Here is a 14,259-nt window from a genome sequence, read left to right as displayed (position 1 = left end):
AAGAAATGACGAAGTAAATGTCTTGAGATGGATTTGAGAAACATAAAATACAGCTTCTTCTATTACTACTTCCACTACTTCTACAAATACTACTCCTACTTCTACTATTACCTTTCGAAAACCAGTATTGAACCTTTTATAACGTTTTGCCATGCAGACCGCAAATAATTTACACAACACGATTTACTGAAAAGTGAGAATAGACCGAATCTTTTTATCAACCAAACAACGTATTGTAGAAACATATCGTATTGTTCGTTGTATTGGAAAATTTAAGTTAACTTTTATTTCTTAGTTCTACAACGTCGCATTACGCTGCGTAAGCTATTATTCCACCTAACTTTGGTTTAGAATACATGTAGTTCCTTTGTATTGCTGCTGTATAATAAGTTATATATTGAGGAGTAGAAGGTTTTACATTGTGTGAGTTTTGATTAATTGTATTATAAATGATGCGTTGCACAACTCTTTGAGTCTTCATGTTACCGTAAAATTGAGCCGCGTTCTTAGAAAACTGGGCTTAATGCATGTGCGTAAAGTGTCTTCCCATATTAGCCTGTGCAGTCCGCACAGGCTAATCAGGGACGACACTTTCCGCTTTTATGGTATTTTTAGTTTCAATGAAGTTTCTCCTTATCGAAAGTCAAGTATAGGCGGAAAGTGTCGTCCCTGATTAGCCTGTGCGGACTGCATTATGTCCAGTTTTCACAGAACGCTGCTCAATTGATTATTTATGTTGAACTTAGCGATGCATGTGTTCATATTTTAAGTAGGGATGGCATCGAATACCAATATCGGTATTCGAATGTTCGCAAATTCATTCAATCGAATATTCGAATATTCGCATAAAACGGCTGGATTGATTTTACCTTGTTATGTATTAATTTCCATTGGTTTGTAAGTTATATCCGTTTGCTAAATACGAGGCTGTTTATTAACGTTGCTATCGAATAATTGTATCGCTGTCGACTAACACTATGACCGATACTGTAATCGGGCACAAATAGAATGAAAAACATCGTGTCATAGAATTTTATTTTTTAATGATTCCACAGATTTGTAGCAGACCGCGCATATGTACAAATAAGTTAACACACATTACACGTTGCGGTCTTCTTAGCCACAGACCGTGTAAAGTATACAATACTGCAGAAGGGGCTGTTGGCATTTTCAGATTTGAACTATGATTCCTTGATGTTTGTTTAATTTATATCATCTGTTACTTTTGAGTAATTTACATATTTAAATGTCTGTTCAAATTGTGATCACAAAAACTAAATTATTATTTGCAAGTAAATTGAAGCCCTTAATTGGTAACTTATTGGCAAACAACAGTTCGGGCCCTTTCTTATAGTTAGTATATTGCATTGCGCGATTTGAGTAATTAACACATTTTTATGGCTGTACATACTGTGATCACAAAACTTAATTATTATTCGCCAGTCTATTGAAACCGTGAATTGGCACCCCATTGGCAAACAACAGTCGGTGCCTTTTTTAGAGCGTGTATATTGCATTGCGCAATCAACACTGATACGGGCCGCGTTATCAGTTTGACACGAAGAACGTCACGTCAAACATGTTACTCCCAAGTGATTTCGGTTGCTTTTTAGTAAGCGGTTCGCAGTTCATTAAATATTGGTGAAATTACGTTTGGAAAAAAAATGCGAATATGCGAATATCATTTTTATTATTCGAATGCTGACCATTCAATCGAATATTCGATTATTCGAATAATTTTGCCATCCCTAATTTTAAGAGATATGTGGACATACAGGCAACAGACGAAAAGAGCTATATTGTACCGCCGAATAATTATTAGACATACATTCGGACGAACTGTTTTAAGGGTATGCATACGAAAAACGACCAAAAGGTTGAATATTCATTGTCCATCAGGCAACAGAGACATAAATCGTTTATAAAGAGTTTATCGATTACAAGCACATGGTAACCTACACAGTCAAAAAGTAGATCGCCCGATTCATTTTCGAAATCACATTCTTAAGACTGCCGGTTTACTTCAACTGTCTTCAAATCAATTAGGTTAGGTAACACTTATTCCAATTCCCATAGGGACCAATTACAAAAAGGCCAACTAAGCGTTTTTGCTTTGATATTTATCTTATATATTAAAGTTTGCAAGACTGATATCATTTTAAAGCGCAACCAAAAACGTCCATCCTTCAATGTAGTACCCAATGAAACGAACCTTAATGTTGCAGACACACATATGATCAAGGAAATAACAACAAACAGCGATAGCTGAATGGCGTTTAACCCAGAAGAGAAAAGATAATCTTAAGAAAAAATGCGTTACATACGAATGGAGCACGGAGGGATTAAACATGATTTAGTGAAATGTAACCTTCAAAAACTAATATCGAATGAAAGGCATCCATACCTAACGCTAAACTCGTCTGTGCCTAGCGGCTGCTTCAGAAGCTGCTTGACAGGTGACTCGGTCTTTCGTGGCGACCTCTGGCGGCTCTTTAAGTCGACGGACGCCATTAGTTTCTCGTCACTTCCGGAATCGTTTGGTGACCTCTTTCCTTTGGTTTTCGGGACGGCGTTGAGACCGTTAGACGTCGTGCTTTCGTCCTTGATTTTTCCGAGCTCTGAGACGCCTTTTAGGAACTTTTCTATGGAGAGCTGAAAGAATATACAAACTGATATTATGCTGGCTTTTTTATCCTACAGCTAAATCATATTGTAGGAGCTATTTCTGGGCGTCATGTCAACTTCTGCTTCACATGCCTTCCTGCCTTTACACTGCTTCTTTCTATGGAGAGCTGAAGGCATTAAAAAAACTGCGAGCTTCTATCTGGGAAAACTGGGCTTAATGCTTCTGTCGTCCGAGATTAACCTGTGCAGTTCGTCAGGGACGACTCTCCTCTTTTATGGAATGTTTCGTTTATAGGAAGACTCCTTTAAACCTAAATCCAGTGTAGGCGGTAAGTGTCGTCCCTGATAAGCCTGTGCGGACTGTCCAGTGTAGGCGGTAAGTGTCGTCCCTGATAAGCCTGTGCGGACTGTCCAGTGTAGGCGGTAAGTGTCGTCCCTGATAAGCCTGTGCGGACTGTCCAGTGTAGGCGGTAAGTGTCGTCCCTGATAAGCCTGTGCGGACTGTCCAGTGTAGGCGGTAAGTGTCGTCCCTGATAAGCCTGTGCGGACTGTCCAGTGTAGGCGGTAAGTGTCGTCCCTGATAAGCCTGTGCGGACTATCCAGTGTAGGCGGTAAGTGTCGTCCCTGATAAGCCTGTGCGGACTGCATAAGCTTATATGGGACGATAGTTTACGCACTGCTTTAACCATAATTTTCCCAAAAATTAACTTCTATGATGCTTTAGGAACTATTCTATGAAGAGGTGTAGAATTGGAAAAATACAGTCATTGCGATGCACTGTGAACATCCGTATGAGAAGTTTAAATACTGGAAAAGGACTGTTATGACGATGCATAAAGAGGTTTTCTATGGAAAGCCGTAGGATTGGACAATGCTGTTCACGTGTTCTATGGAAAGCCGTAGGATTGGACAATGCTGTTCACGTGTACGTAAAGTAATTAAATATAAAAAGCTGTTGGATTGAACTATTGTGTTAACAACGTACATTTCTACAAGTTAAAGGAGATGATAATTATTGAATTGATGATGCGTACGGGAATTGTTTATGGAGACTTGTTTGATTTGAAATGATTTTGATTTTATAAGAAATTTAGACTATTGATACAAGAGCTGGGTACGTGGAAAATGACTGGTATGATTATCCATTTCTGTGGATTTAACCCATTTATGACTAGCGTTCAGAAAAAAGGCATGATGAGGCGTCTCATCAGGGTCTGCGCTGTTTGCTTAAAGGAATTTATGTAAGAAATATTCTAAATAGCGAAATAAATATACAAGACATCCTTAATGTTGGAATTAAATTGATCCAATTTAGAATGATGTGAGATTCCACTAGGCTAAACTGGGTTAAGCAGAGAACGGTCCAGCTTCTCGAATAACACGGCCGTTAATCATAAGCTCCTCCTCTTTTAGGTGCATCAATATACGAGCCAATCATACTTTCCAGGAGGAGCTAAGGGCCGGACATTTTCATAATACATGGAGAAATATACAGGGTTTATATGATTGTTCAATATATTTCGCATTAGCATAAATATCGGGCAATATAGTGCGATATTGCTAGATTCCTTCATCATAAATATCGGGCAATATAGTGCGATATTAGCATAAATATCGGGCAATATAGTGCGATATTGCTAGATTCCTTCATAAATATCGGGCAATATAGTGCGATATTGCTAGATTCCTTCATAAATATCGGGCAATATAGTGCGATATTGCTAGATTCCTTCATCCACAAATGCACAGAAACATACTGTCAAAACCCATTTGGAAACGTTAGGACCTTTTTATATCCTTTATAAGACCTTTACATGGTGGAGTTTTAAATTCAAATCAATATTTTGTCGTAAGTGCAAAACATGCTATAAGTGACCTGAATAACTGAAAGGCTGATGATTTGCTGCATGTTAAAGTTTGGTTGAAAGTATCACTTCGTTGTCTATCTGTCAAAATGTGGTGATTATTCTGCGAAGTTGTCTACCAATCTCAACGCATAGTTGTCGTTCCTCGCTCTCACATACAATTGCACATTTGTTCCAGCTATGCTGGTTCCCTCCAAATCTCTGCGCGGAGGTTGGTTGTCTACATGTAACCACAACTAAAGTTCTTCTTTGTTTATATACAACATGGAATTGCTTTCATGCTGCCGCAGTTATTGATAAGTGTTCATTGTTCAACGCCGTTAATTATATTTTCTCCTTAAGAAACAGGCATTAAGGAAAACACGGGTTCTTTTTACCTCAGGTATGAAATGGAAAGCGTAGTTCCTTGGTAACTTGTCCACGTCTGCATATATCTTCTCATATCGTTTGGTGATAGCTTGAACCTGAAATTGGCACTTAAGTTCAGTATTAATATACTATTGTTTAGTTTCTCATAAGTTTCCCAGTCTGTGGTTTCCAGCGCCAATAACCGGCCATTGAGCATGATTTATTATTGCTTGTATGTTCAAAAATATAAAGATCCGATAATTACGCATATTTTGCATTCGTTAACAGAACAACTATGTTAGTGTTATTGTCATTTAAAATGCAACAGTCTAGTTCCTTACGCAGTAGAATTTCGAAGTTGATATAAGCCTTGTTCTGAGAAAACTGGGCTTAATACATGTGCGTAAAGTGTCATCCCATATTAGCATGTGCAGTCCGCACAGGCTAAGCAGGGACGACACTTTCCACTTAAACATGATTTTCGGTAAGGAGGGACTTCCTTTTAACTTAAATTACCATAAAAGCGGAAAGTGTCGTCCCTGATTAGCCTGTGCGAATACAGGCTAATCTGGGATGCCACTTTACGTACATGCATTGAGGTCAGTTTTGTCAGAACGCTGCTCATATGCTGATATAGGACATGAAATAAAAGCCTTTCAAGAATGAAAGAATTATGGTATTAATAGAGTGAACACATTTCTTAACATCACAAGACAATCGTGTGAATGCACTCTCAGCAATCTCCATGTACACGAAACATAATTTGTAACTCCATCGTTGTTGTCCCAATTCGCTTTTTTAAATAAATATGAGTAAATATAGATAATAATAAAAACGCAGTAATATACGTGTGCATATTGAACGTCTCGAACTATTCTCACTGTAACGTTCAAACCCGGACGATGGGCCCCCTGAGATTAACGGTTTTCTTTCTAAGTGTTTTGCAGTCTTAAATGACACAGGTCACAATCTACAATCTCCAGAGTAACGTCTCTCTTTTAGCGGTTGTCTTCTTCCTTTTGTCGTTATACAATGGAAATCAAAGTTTTTATTTTCTACAATATGTTTTTAAAACAATTTTTTTTCAAATGTACCCAATCTTATACTAAGTTTCATGGTCATACTCCTTAAGCTACAAGAATCTAAATTAAGACTCAATAGTCTTCAAAGTGCAAATAAATTTCATAAAAATGAACATTTTATTTTTTGCACGTTGTTGTGTAAATTTACCCAGTATTATTCCCTCACGATTGAATGGTTTCAATTCCATGATACTTGTGTGTTCGTGCTGATATAGATCTATAATGGGACAATTAACCGGAATTTTATTTGCGATCAATCCATTGATACAGTAAAACCAATCTGTATCTATGGTAACCTGACATTTGAGCACTTTAAATCTACACAGCGAGTATAAGTTACCATGGTGACACGACATTGTTGCACTAACAATTCACGTTGGAAATAGCTGTCGTAGCCATGTATCACGTCATGTCGACTTAATATTAATAACTTGTCAATTGTAGACCAGTTAAATTGCTTTCGGAATTCTTTCCCTATTTAGATGAATTATTTGATGAAATGTATCCTGTACGAGTGTGCGATTATTACAGCTTATTACTTTTTTAAGCGCGCACTGACATAGTCGCCGGAAGTTATTACATTCGGATAGCGGTTTAATATTATAGTTGATATCATGAACGAGCGTTGTTTCGCGAGATAATGTGAATTATGTGTGAACACTTCCGATAGGTATCTGATGAATTATACGAATATGGCAGCTCAGCTGGAAAATACATGTACCGGTAATCGAGATTCCGCATCAACGATCGTCATGTAAGATAAGAGTCGGATTTTAAAGGGCAAAGAAGGCTATCAAAATAAAAGCATTAATTAACCGCGTTTTGGGAAAAAGGGGTTAATGCATGAGGGTAAACTTTTCCCCCACATTATCCCATGCAGTCCGCATAGGCTTATCAGGGACAACACTTTCCGCTTTAATTTTATTTTTTGATTTAAGTAAGTCTAATAGCGAAATCCATTCAGATGGAACGTGTCGACCCTGATAAGCATAAGTGGGCTTCGCCTGCTAATCTGGAACGAAACTACGCACGCGCATTAAGCCCTGTTTTCCCCAGAGCGAGGGCCGTGCTCTGTAAAAAGGGGGTTTCTTGCTTGTGCTTAAAGTGTCGTTCCAGATTAGCCTGTGCAGTTCGCACAGGCTAATCAGGGACGAAACTTTCCGCTTTTATGACATTTTTCGTTTAAATGTAGTCTACTTAGCAAAATTCCAATTAAGGCGGAAATTGTCGTCCCTGATAAGCCTGTGCGGACTGCACATGCTTATCTGGGACGACACTTTGCACACATGCATTATGCCCAGTTTTCTCAGAACACGACTCATTTTGTTGTGTTACCTTTTTGATGGTCATAAATAGCTGTTGTTCGTCGCCTTGGCGCGTAGCTATGTCCAACTTATTGAGCGACCCATTCAGTACACTGATGGCGGACTGACACGTCTTGAGACACCCTCTCAACTCTTCCACCTTGGTTTCAAAATGGCGATCCTGTTTCTGAAAGTGGCGGGAAATTATATGAGTCTCGTTTTGATAAAACAGGGCTTAATATTTGTGCGGAAAGTGTCATCCCAGATTAGCCTGCTTAATCCTCATCAACGACATTTACCGCATTTATGGAATTTTATGTTTTAAAGGAGGTTCGTTTAAACAAAAAACAGCTTTGAACACATGTTTTAAGTGACGTTTTCCCAGAACGCGGCATATAAAGATTAATAACTAAAGAAATAACAATTAGCAAAATGTAGGCATGTTGGTAAGAAATTAACCCTTTGCATGCTGGGAAATTTGTCGTCTGCTAAAATGTCGTCTGCAGAATTTCTAAAATTAGAATTTTCTTCGATTTTTTTTCCAAAGAATTCTATCAGAATAGCAAACAGTTTGGATCCTGATGAGACGCCACGTTCTGTGGCGTCTCATCTGGATCCAAACTGTTTGCAAAGGCAGATGCACAGTTGTCTAAAATTAAATATACAATCCATAAAAGGCAAGACAAATGTCAACTTAAACTATGTTAAAAACTAAATTAGAAATAGTCGGCACATTTAAATATATATATTTCTTTCACTTACGCACCGTGATAGTGAGCTTTCATTTACTTATTGTAATTTTAGAAACATTATTTCACTGTAGTGACAAATAAAAGTCTTAAAGGTTGCAGGCACACATATGATAGAGGAAAAAAACACTAGGTATGGTTGCGATTTCCTAATTGCTTTGCTATCAGAAAAGAACCTCTAAAGAAATAAGCGCTACTTTCGACCACATAGGGAATACAGTGACTTAGTTGAATGTAGCCTGTAGCTTGATCCAGTTCTTACTTTCACCAGATTCTGCTCCAGCTTGTCTAGCACGTTGTTCACTGTTCTCCGGTAGGTTTTAATAGCCCCGGAAAAAGTGTCGTTCTGATGTCCCAGGTGTTGTAGGTTTGTCTGCTTGTCTCGCTGTATGTCCTCGAAACGGGCTTGAAGCCGTTTTATGACCGTTTCGATCCCCCGGATTTCCTTCCCATCTCGACTTCCATTGGCAGCTTCCGACAGGATCTGTCGTGAACCAAAGAAATTTCTTTTTTTGATGGACGTTTTCAACAATATTGAGTATATAGAGCTGCTGCAAAAATTAGGTTCAATACACAGGCGAAAATACTATTGAATTTATTACTAATTGTTTTAACAAATATGGTATCGTTATAACTTTAAATGGTTATTAAGACCATTAAATTCCAATTAACACCAAATCACTTAGGCAAACAAAGAAAATAAAAAATGCGGGTTTAAGGCGTATATTTGTCAAATTTATATACAGGTTTGAATGTGGTAAAGTGTCAATAAAAAATAAACGGAGCATAGTTAAGAACTCTGACCGGGTTATCCCTCGCTACATTTTGTGTGTAAAGAAGACCACCATCACCTTTGATTCCAATTCTGTAAAGTTCTAAATTTCGGAGGACGCTAAATGTGATGATGAACTTTATATTACCACCATAGCGTTATTCAAGGACAATATCACCATTTTTAAACATCCCATTCTGGAGGGGGTGAGGGTGGCATACATATTTGCTTTCGGACGTGTGTCCCACATAACTCTATCGCCGAGGGAGCATACAATCAAATTATGAACACGCTTGTGAAATTGCGCACCTGGGTATTTGGTTCATAATTCTCCGACATAGCCAGTGGTATTGCCATTTTTGTAGCTCAACATGCATGAATTATTTTTGTGTTGAGCTTAACAGAACTTATTGCAGCTAGAGTGATGGATATGTACAAACATAGCCCTGTAAGCCAATGTTAAAATTGGTTTGCTTCTTTCTGCAGGGTTTTCAACGAAGTAGACGATTTGGGTATGATGGGCCGGCCGTACGTGTCATATAGGTGGTTATCGGTCGATAAATATATAATTTTGTGATGAAACTTTGTAGAAAACAAACGTGCATGTAGTTCTATTTTATGTTTACACTCGGGTCTAAAGGTTAAGGTCACCGTAACTAAACACGAAGAACGGTTTCCCCTCACTTACTTACGTGCGGATAAAGGTATTGCAATAAAATAGTGTGTTAAGGTAGCATACACGAAGTTACTAGATTAGCAGTTTAGGCCAATCGGGTCACGGTCACAGTTACTCAAAATAGAAAAAAAGCAAACATGCGTTTTATCGACAGTCAATTACTTTAAATTCTTGGTTGTCAATTACTTAAATTTGACTTTTTCAAGGTTGATGTAAATGGCAACCTTGCGTACAGACCATTTTGGGATTGCATTTGGGCCTAGTCGTGTCAAGCTCATACTCACTCACTTCAACTAAATGATAAGCCCGAAATACCCCCTAGATTTAATTTGCACGTTGGCCGACTAATCCCACTGCATACCTGGTAACAAAGCGCTTCTTGTTCGTTCAAAAGGACGCAACCTTCCTTACCGCCACCAACACAACAAGAAGTAAGAACACCAGCATAAATTAACGATGCAGCTTTATCATTGATCCCCTCTGTGGGAGCGTTCTTTAAATCTCCCAAAGAGACCAAAAGTACTGGTTCTACCCGGGAAAAGGACTCAAAAGCGTTTCAATAAGCCCATGACTTTAGATGCAATCGATCTAAAAAAGTCAGTTTTCTATTCAGCAGGGATAACAGTAAATAGACACAGACAAATAATTACTATTTCCTTATATATAAATAGGTTTGAACTTAAAATAAATATAAGGATGCATACTGATGATACTTCATACCTGTAATTTACACTCTCGATGACCAGTCCCAATGCACACGCGGCAGCAAAGCGCGTCGTGCAGGGCACAAAACGACACGACGGGCTTCCCATGGTCGACACACTTCGCCTCCAAGGCTTTCTGGGCGGCGGTACCGTAGACCAGGTCGGCGGTGGTGGTAGTTAGCGCCTGCTACGTATTTTTGTAAATATATGAGTCGCGTTCTGAATAAACTGGGCATAATGCATGTGCGTAAAGTGTCGTCCCAGATTAGCCTGTGCAGTCCGCCAAAAAAAAAAATTGATTTTTGCTTAGAAGAGACTTTATTATAACGGAAAATGTCAAAAATTCGGAAAGTGTCGTCCCTGATTAGCCTGTGAGAACTGCACAGGCTAATCTGGGACGACATTATACGCACATGCATTATACCCAGTTTTCTCAGAACGCGACTCTATTTATCAGATCCTTAAAAGAATGAATGAGTTGTTCAATAGACATTGTGCGGACTCCTTTTTATGGCTTGCGCTTAATACAAACAGTAAGAATTTCAAGAATTATAGAATAACGTTGAAATTTGCGTACAGAAATACACCAAAAATGCTTTATACAATACATAACTAATTATATGATGAGCATTTATTTCACGAATTTATACTGCCTGTGTTGTACTTGTATCAGGTTTATCTCAATGGGTTTGATTTTAATATCACTGTTACTTTGTAATTCAAATATACAAAACACAGGATATTATAATGGTGGTGAGATAGTTTATGTCATTGTGTAAATATATACACGTACCGTGGTCACGAAGTTGTTCTTCTTGTTGATGATGTAGCTCATGTGGTGGTTCTTTGTGTTGGAGACCCGGATGTGCGTGTTCACGCAGTTCGGGCACAAGTGTCCGTTGCAGTCGCGACAGTACTTCATGGCCACGGTGGTCTTTCCGCTGAAGCGGCACGGATCGCAGAGCACGTGCAGGTACTCGTCCGGGACGCTGATTGAGTTTTTAGTGGTGTTGGCCGTCATTTTGGCGACACGACTTGTTTCTTTCTTTTGCGATTGCTTGTTTTTTTTCTCCAAAAAAAAACTTTATTACAGGTACACGATAGTGTATTGCTTGTTGATCAAATTTCGAGTGATATTGGCGGTCATTTGTGCGGCAAGATTGCGTCTTTGCTAAAGCCTATTGCGGTCGTTTTTCTTCACAAAATTAAATTCCACATGTACAGTAGTATATTCGTTATTCATAGAATTCCGACTTATTTTGCGATTATTTTAATTGTGTCTTTGCTGATTAGATGATCGATGTTTATCTATACGATATTCCCAGTTAATTGCACATGTAACTCGTCTACGTATAATGGTTAACGGGTAAGTACCGGTAGCACTCAAATCATGTCTTGAACCACACGTGCACAAAGTTTAACCTCATGTCCGCCAATTAACGTTTTCGATCATTCGTCAATAGCAGGTTATTTTCAGTTTCAATGAGCGTTAGTAATCGCCATGTTATTATTATGCTCCAAACACATTGTCTATATTGAAATAGACATTTAAATTGTACACGCCTTTCACATTTGATAGACACACACACACCTCAGTTAGTTTATATGTAGAATAAGACCTTAGAATAAGAATAAGATCAAAGGTTAACAAGTTATGTAAATTTAACCTCACCCATTCAGGTTTTAAAGCAATGTATTTAATACAAAATAGAATTCATATATAAGTCAATCTTAATCCACTAAAATTGCTTTAAACCGATAATCCTTCTCTGCTTGACTATGTGAGTAAACTGCTTTCATATTTATTTCATTTTAATCATGCTAAAGACCACACGTTTTTATAAAGAAAACACTCATACAATACTCAACTTGCACAAGCAATATCTATATCACACTGTATGGGGACATTTACGCACTTATTTGTGAATGTTTATTGTGTTTGGCAACTATCTTGTCGTATCATACTTTATAACAGCGAAGGTCATTTTCAAAATATCATATTTCTTTAAGATAATTATTAAGTCCATGTTTACTTATAACAAAAGAAACGTAACAAACGCGAATAAGCAATTCAGGTTATTTACACTTAAAACAAAAGAACCTTTATAGCGTTAAAACGCTATTGTTGCTTTTAAAACGCCGCTAAAACGCCGCTTAAAGCCGCGCATTTATTTATTATGACATTTTCAGTCCGTCGTTATTTAAAGTCAGATTGTATCTATACACCGGTTTAACTTGTGAAATAGAAAACTGACAGTAAGAGATTTAAATGGTTTTGTTTCGAATGAACTTGTTTATCTGTTAAAACCACAAATATAATTAAGGTCTACACGTTGCTTTTCTTTATCTCTTTGTTAATAAATCGTTTGTGAATGTCGGGCAATTAAGAAAGCTGTAATTGAAATGTTGTAATGACATATTTTCATTTTCAGAAACGCAGATGGAACCACTATTGAGGTGATTATATTTTCTTTTTCACATCAAAAATACGCGTTTTATATGCGGTTCTGTTTAGTATTGTTGGGCTCAAATGTATAACGGCCCAGTGGATCATATGAGGATAGATCGTACTCCTATTGTTTAATGTTCTACACTTCTAATAATTACATACACAGAAACATAAATAGTTTGTTTAGTATTGTGCAACCCATTGCGATAAATGGTCAGTTAGTTTTTTGCGACGCATTTACCGATGAGCATCTTTACTCCCGCTTTCTGTTATAAAGGGCGGGCACTTGACACGAAGGCATTCATCGGAAGAACCCGTTTTTTTATATCAAACCCATCCTTCCAAAGAGGCATCAGTTGCTAAGTGATACAACATATCCTGTTCCCTTATAGTATTTACATTTCTAGAGACGGCATAAGTTATCCACCATGTTAACTCATCTAAGTTGGTGCTAAGAGGACAACCGGTAATGTCGTCAATTCTGTTAGCGCGGTGTTTGGTACACGTGCTTCTCACCTACGCGACACGGGTTCAGACCCCGTTCCCGGGAGCATGTCAGTTTGGTTAGTACTCACCATACCGGGATGATGGGGTGTACTCCGGCTTCACAATACAAGACTACGTCTCCATTGGAAATATTTTATTAACAACCAAATCGACGGAAATTGCAGCTATAGTTCAAAATTCGTCCCAACTTTCGTGGGTCTGGTAAGTTAATAGGGTAGGATTGCTCCGGGCGGTAGGATTGCTCCGGGCGGTAGGATTGCTCCGGGCGGTAGGATTGCTCCGGGCGGTAGGATTGCTCCGGGCGGTAGGATTGCTCCGGGCGGTAGGATTGCTCCGGGCGGTAGGATTGCTCCGGGCCAACACATCATGCTGCCTCAGGCGCGGAAAAACCTCATACACTTCAAAATGTACACCCACACGTCCGAACGAGGGTCTTCTTAACGAGGTTAACGACCTAACGAATAAGCTGAACAAGAACGTTTTTTACGTCAATAAATATCACACATAATTAATAATTCGCTTGATTTTTTCCCTAACCCAGTAAACAAAATACAAAAGTAACAAAAGTAGACAATAAGATAACATAATACTATAGAAACACCGCCAAGCACTGGCAGACATTCTTAATATTAATTTGATTAATTACATTCTCAAACTACGACCAATAAGTTAGGTCAGAGGGGTAATCACGTGACAAATAAGATTTCTATATATAGAACATATATATTATATACATGTATAAGTAAGCGTCTATTTCGTTTATAAGGAAAGTTTAAAGTTTCTTCGATTATATTATTTTATATATGTCATTCGTGTGACTTTATATTCATGTTTTTTCCTATTTAAAAAGACTCAATGTTTTGAATGATTATTAAAGAAAAATATCTCAAGTAGAAAGTTTGAAATAATTATGTTTTTTAAGTAATGAAATTTGGTGCAGAATAATGTAATAAGTGTTGCAATTATTAAACTACGATTGACAATATGTGGTCACTATGTCATAACAATATCACGATTACACGTAAACATGTGATCCCTAATTTTGTAAATCGATCTTCATTTGAAATGATGTATACTTTGTATTTACTTCATGATGTTATTGTATATATGTATGCAAATGACGATGAGCTTAACATTCTTAAGTCTGCATAAACGATTCTGTTTGGTTCTGTTCTTTT

The 14,259-nt window shown here is 37.9% G+C and overlaps 1 protein-coding gene across 1 annotated transcript; it reads right to left on the bottom strand.

Moving 5' to 3' along the window:
• Window positions 1-2,370: 2,370 nt before the first annotated feature.
• On the bottom strand, window positions 2,371-11,310 carry LOC127849015 (transcription intermediary factor 1-beta-like). The gene is made up of 6 exons (XM_052381739.1): window positions 10,919-11,310; window positions 10,142-10,309; window positions 8,236-8,457; window positions 7,256-7,411; window positions 4,868-4,954; window positions 2,371-2,652 (listed from the first exon to the last, which is right to left on the bottom strand). The coding sequence occupies exons 1-6, from the start codon at window positions 11,144-11,146 to the stop codon at window positions 2,371-2,373; spliced, it is 1,143 nt and encodes a 380-aa protein (XP_052237699.1). The 5' UTR covers window positions 11,147-11,310.
• Between the last annotated feature and the right edge of the window lie 2,949 nt (window positions 11,311-14,259).

This window comes from Dreissena polymorpha, chromosome 10 (assembly GCF_020536995.1).
Source record: "Dreissena polymorpha isolate Duluth1 chromosome 10, UMN_Dpol_1.0, whole genome shotgun sequence".
Lineage (NCBI taxonomy): Eukaryota > Metazoa > Mollusca > Bivalvia > Myida > Dreissenidae > Dreissena > Dreissena polymorpha.
The sequence above is the reverse complement of the archived record's forward strand: the minus strand, read 5'-3'. Positions and strand labels throughout refer to the sequence as shown.

Bases quoted from the DNA above. Each gene is read 5' to 3' on its own strand.
- LOC127849015 (XM_052381739.1), bottom strand. From the start codon at position 11,146: ATGACGGCCAACACCACTAAAAACTCAATCAGCGTCCCGGACGAGTAC. The intron at 10,310-10,918 runs GTACGTGTATAT...AATACGTAGCAG, and splicing joins AGAACAACTTCGTGACCACG to GCGCTAACTACCACCACCGC. The intron at 8,458-10,141 runs GTATGAAGTATC...GGTTCACGACAG, and splicing joins ATCGAGAGTGTAAATTACAG to ATCCTGTCGGAAGCTGCCAA.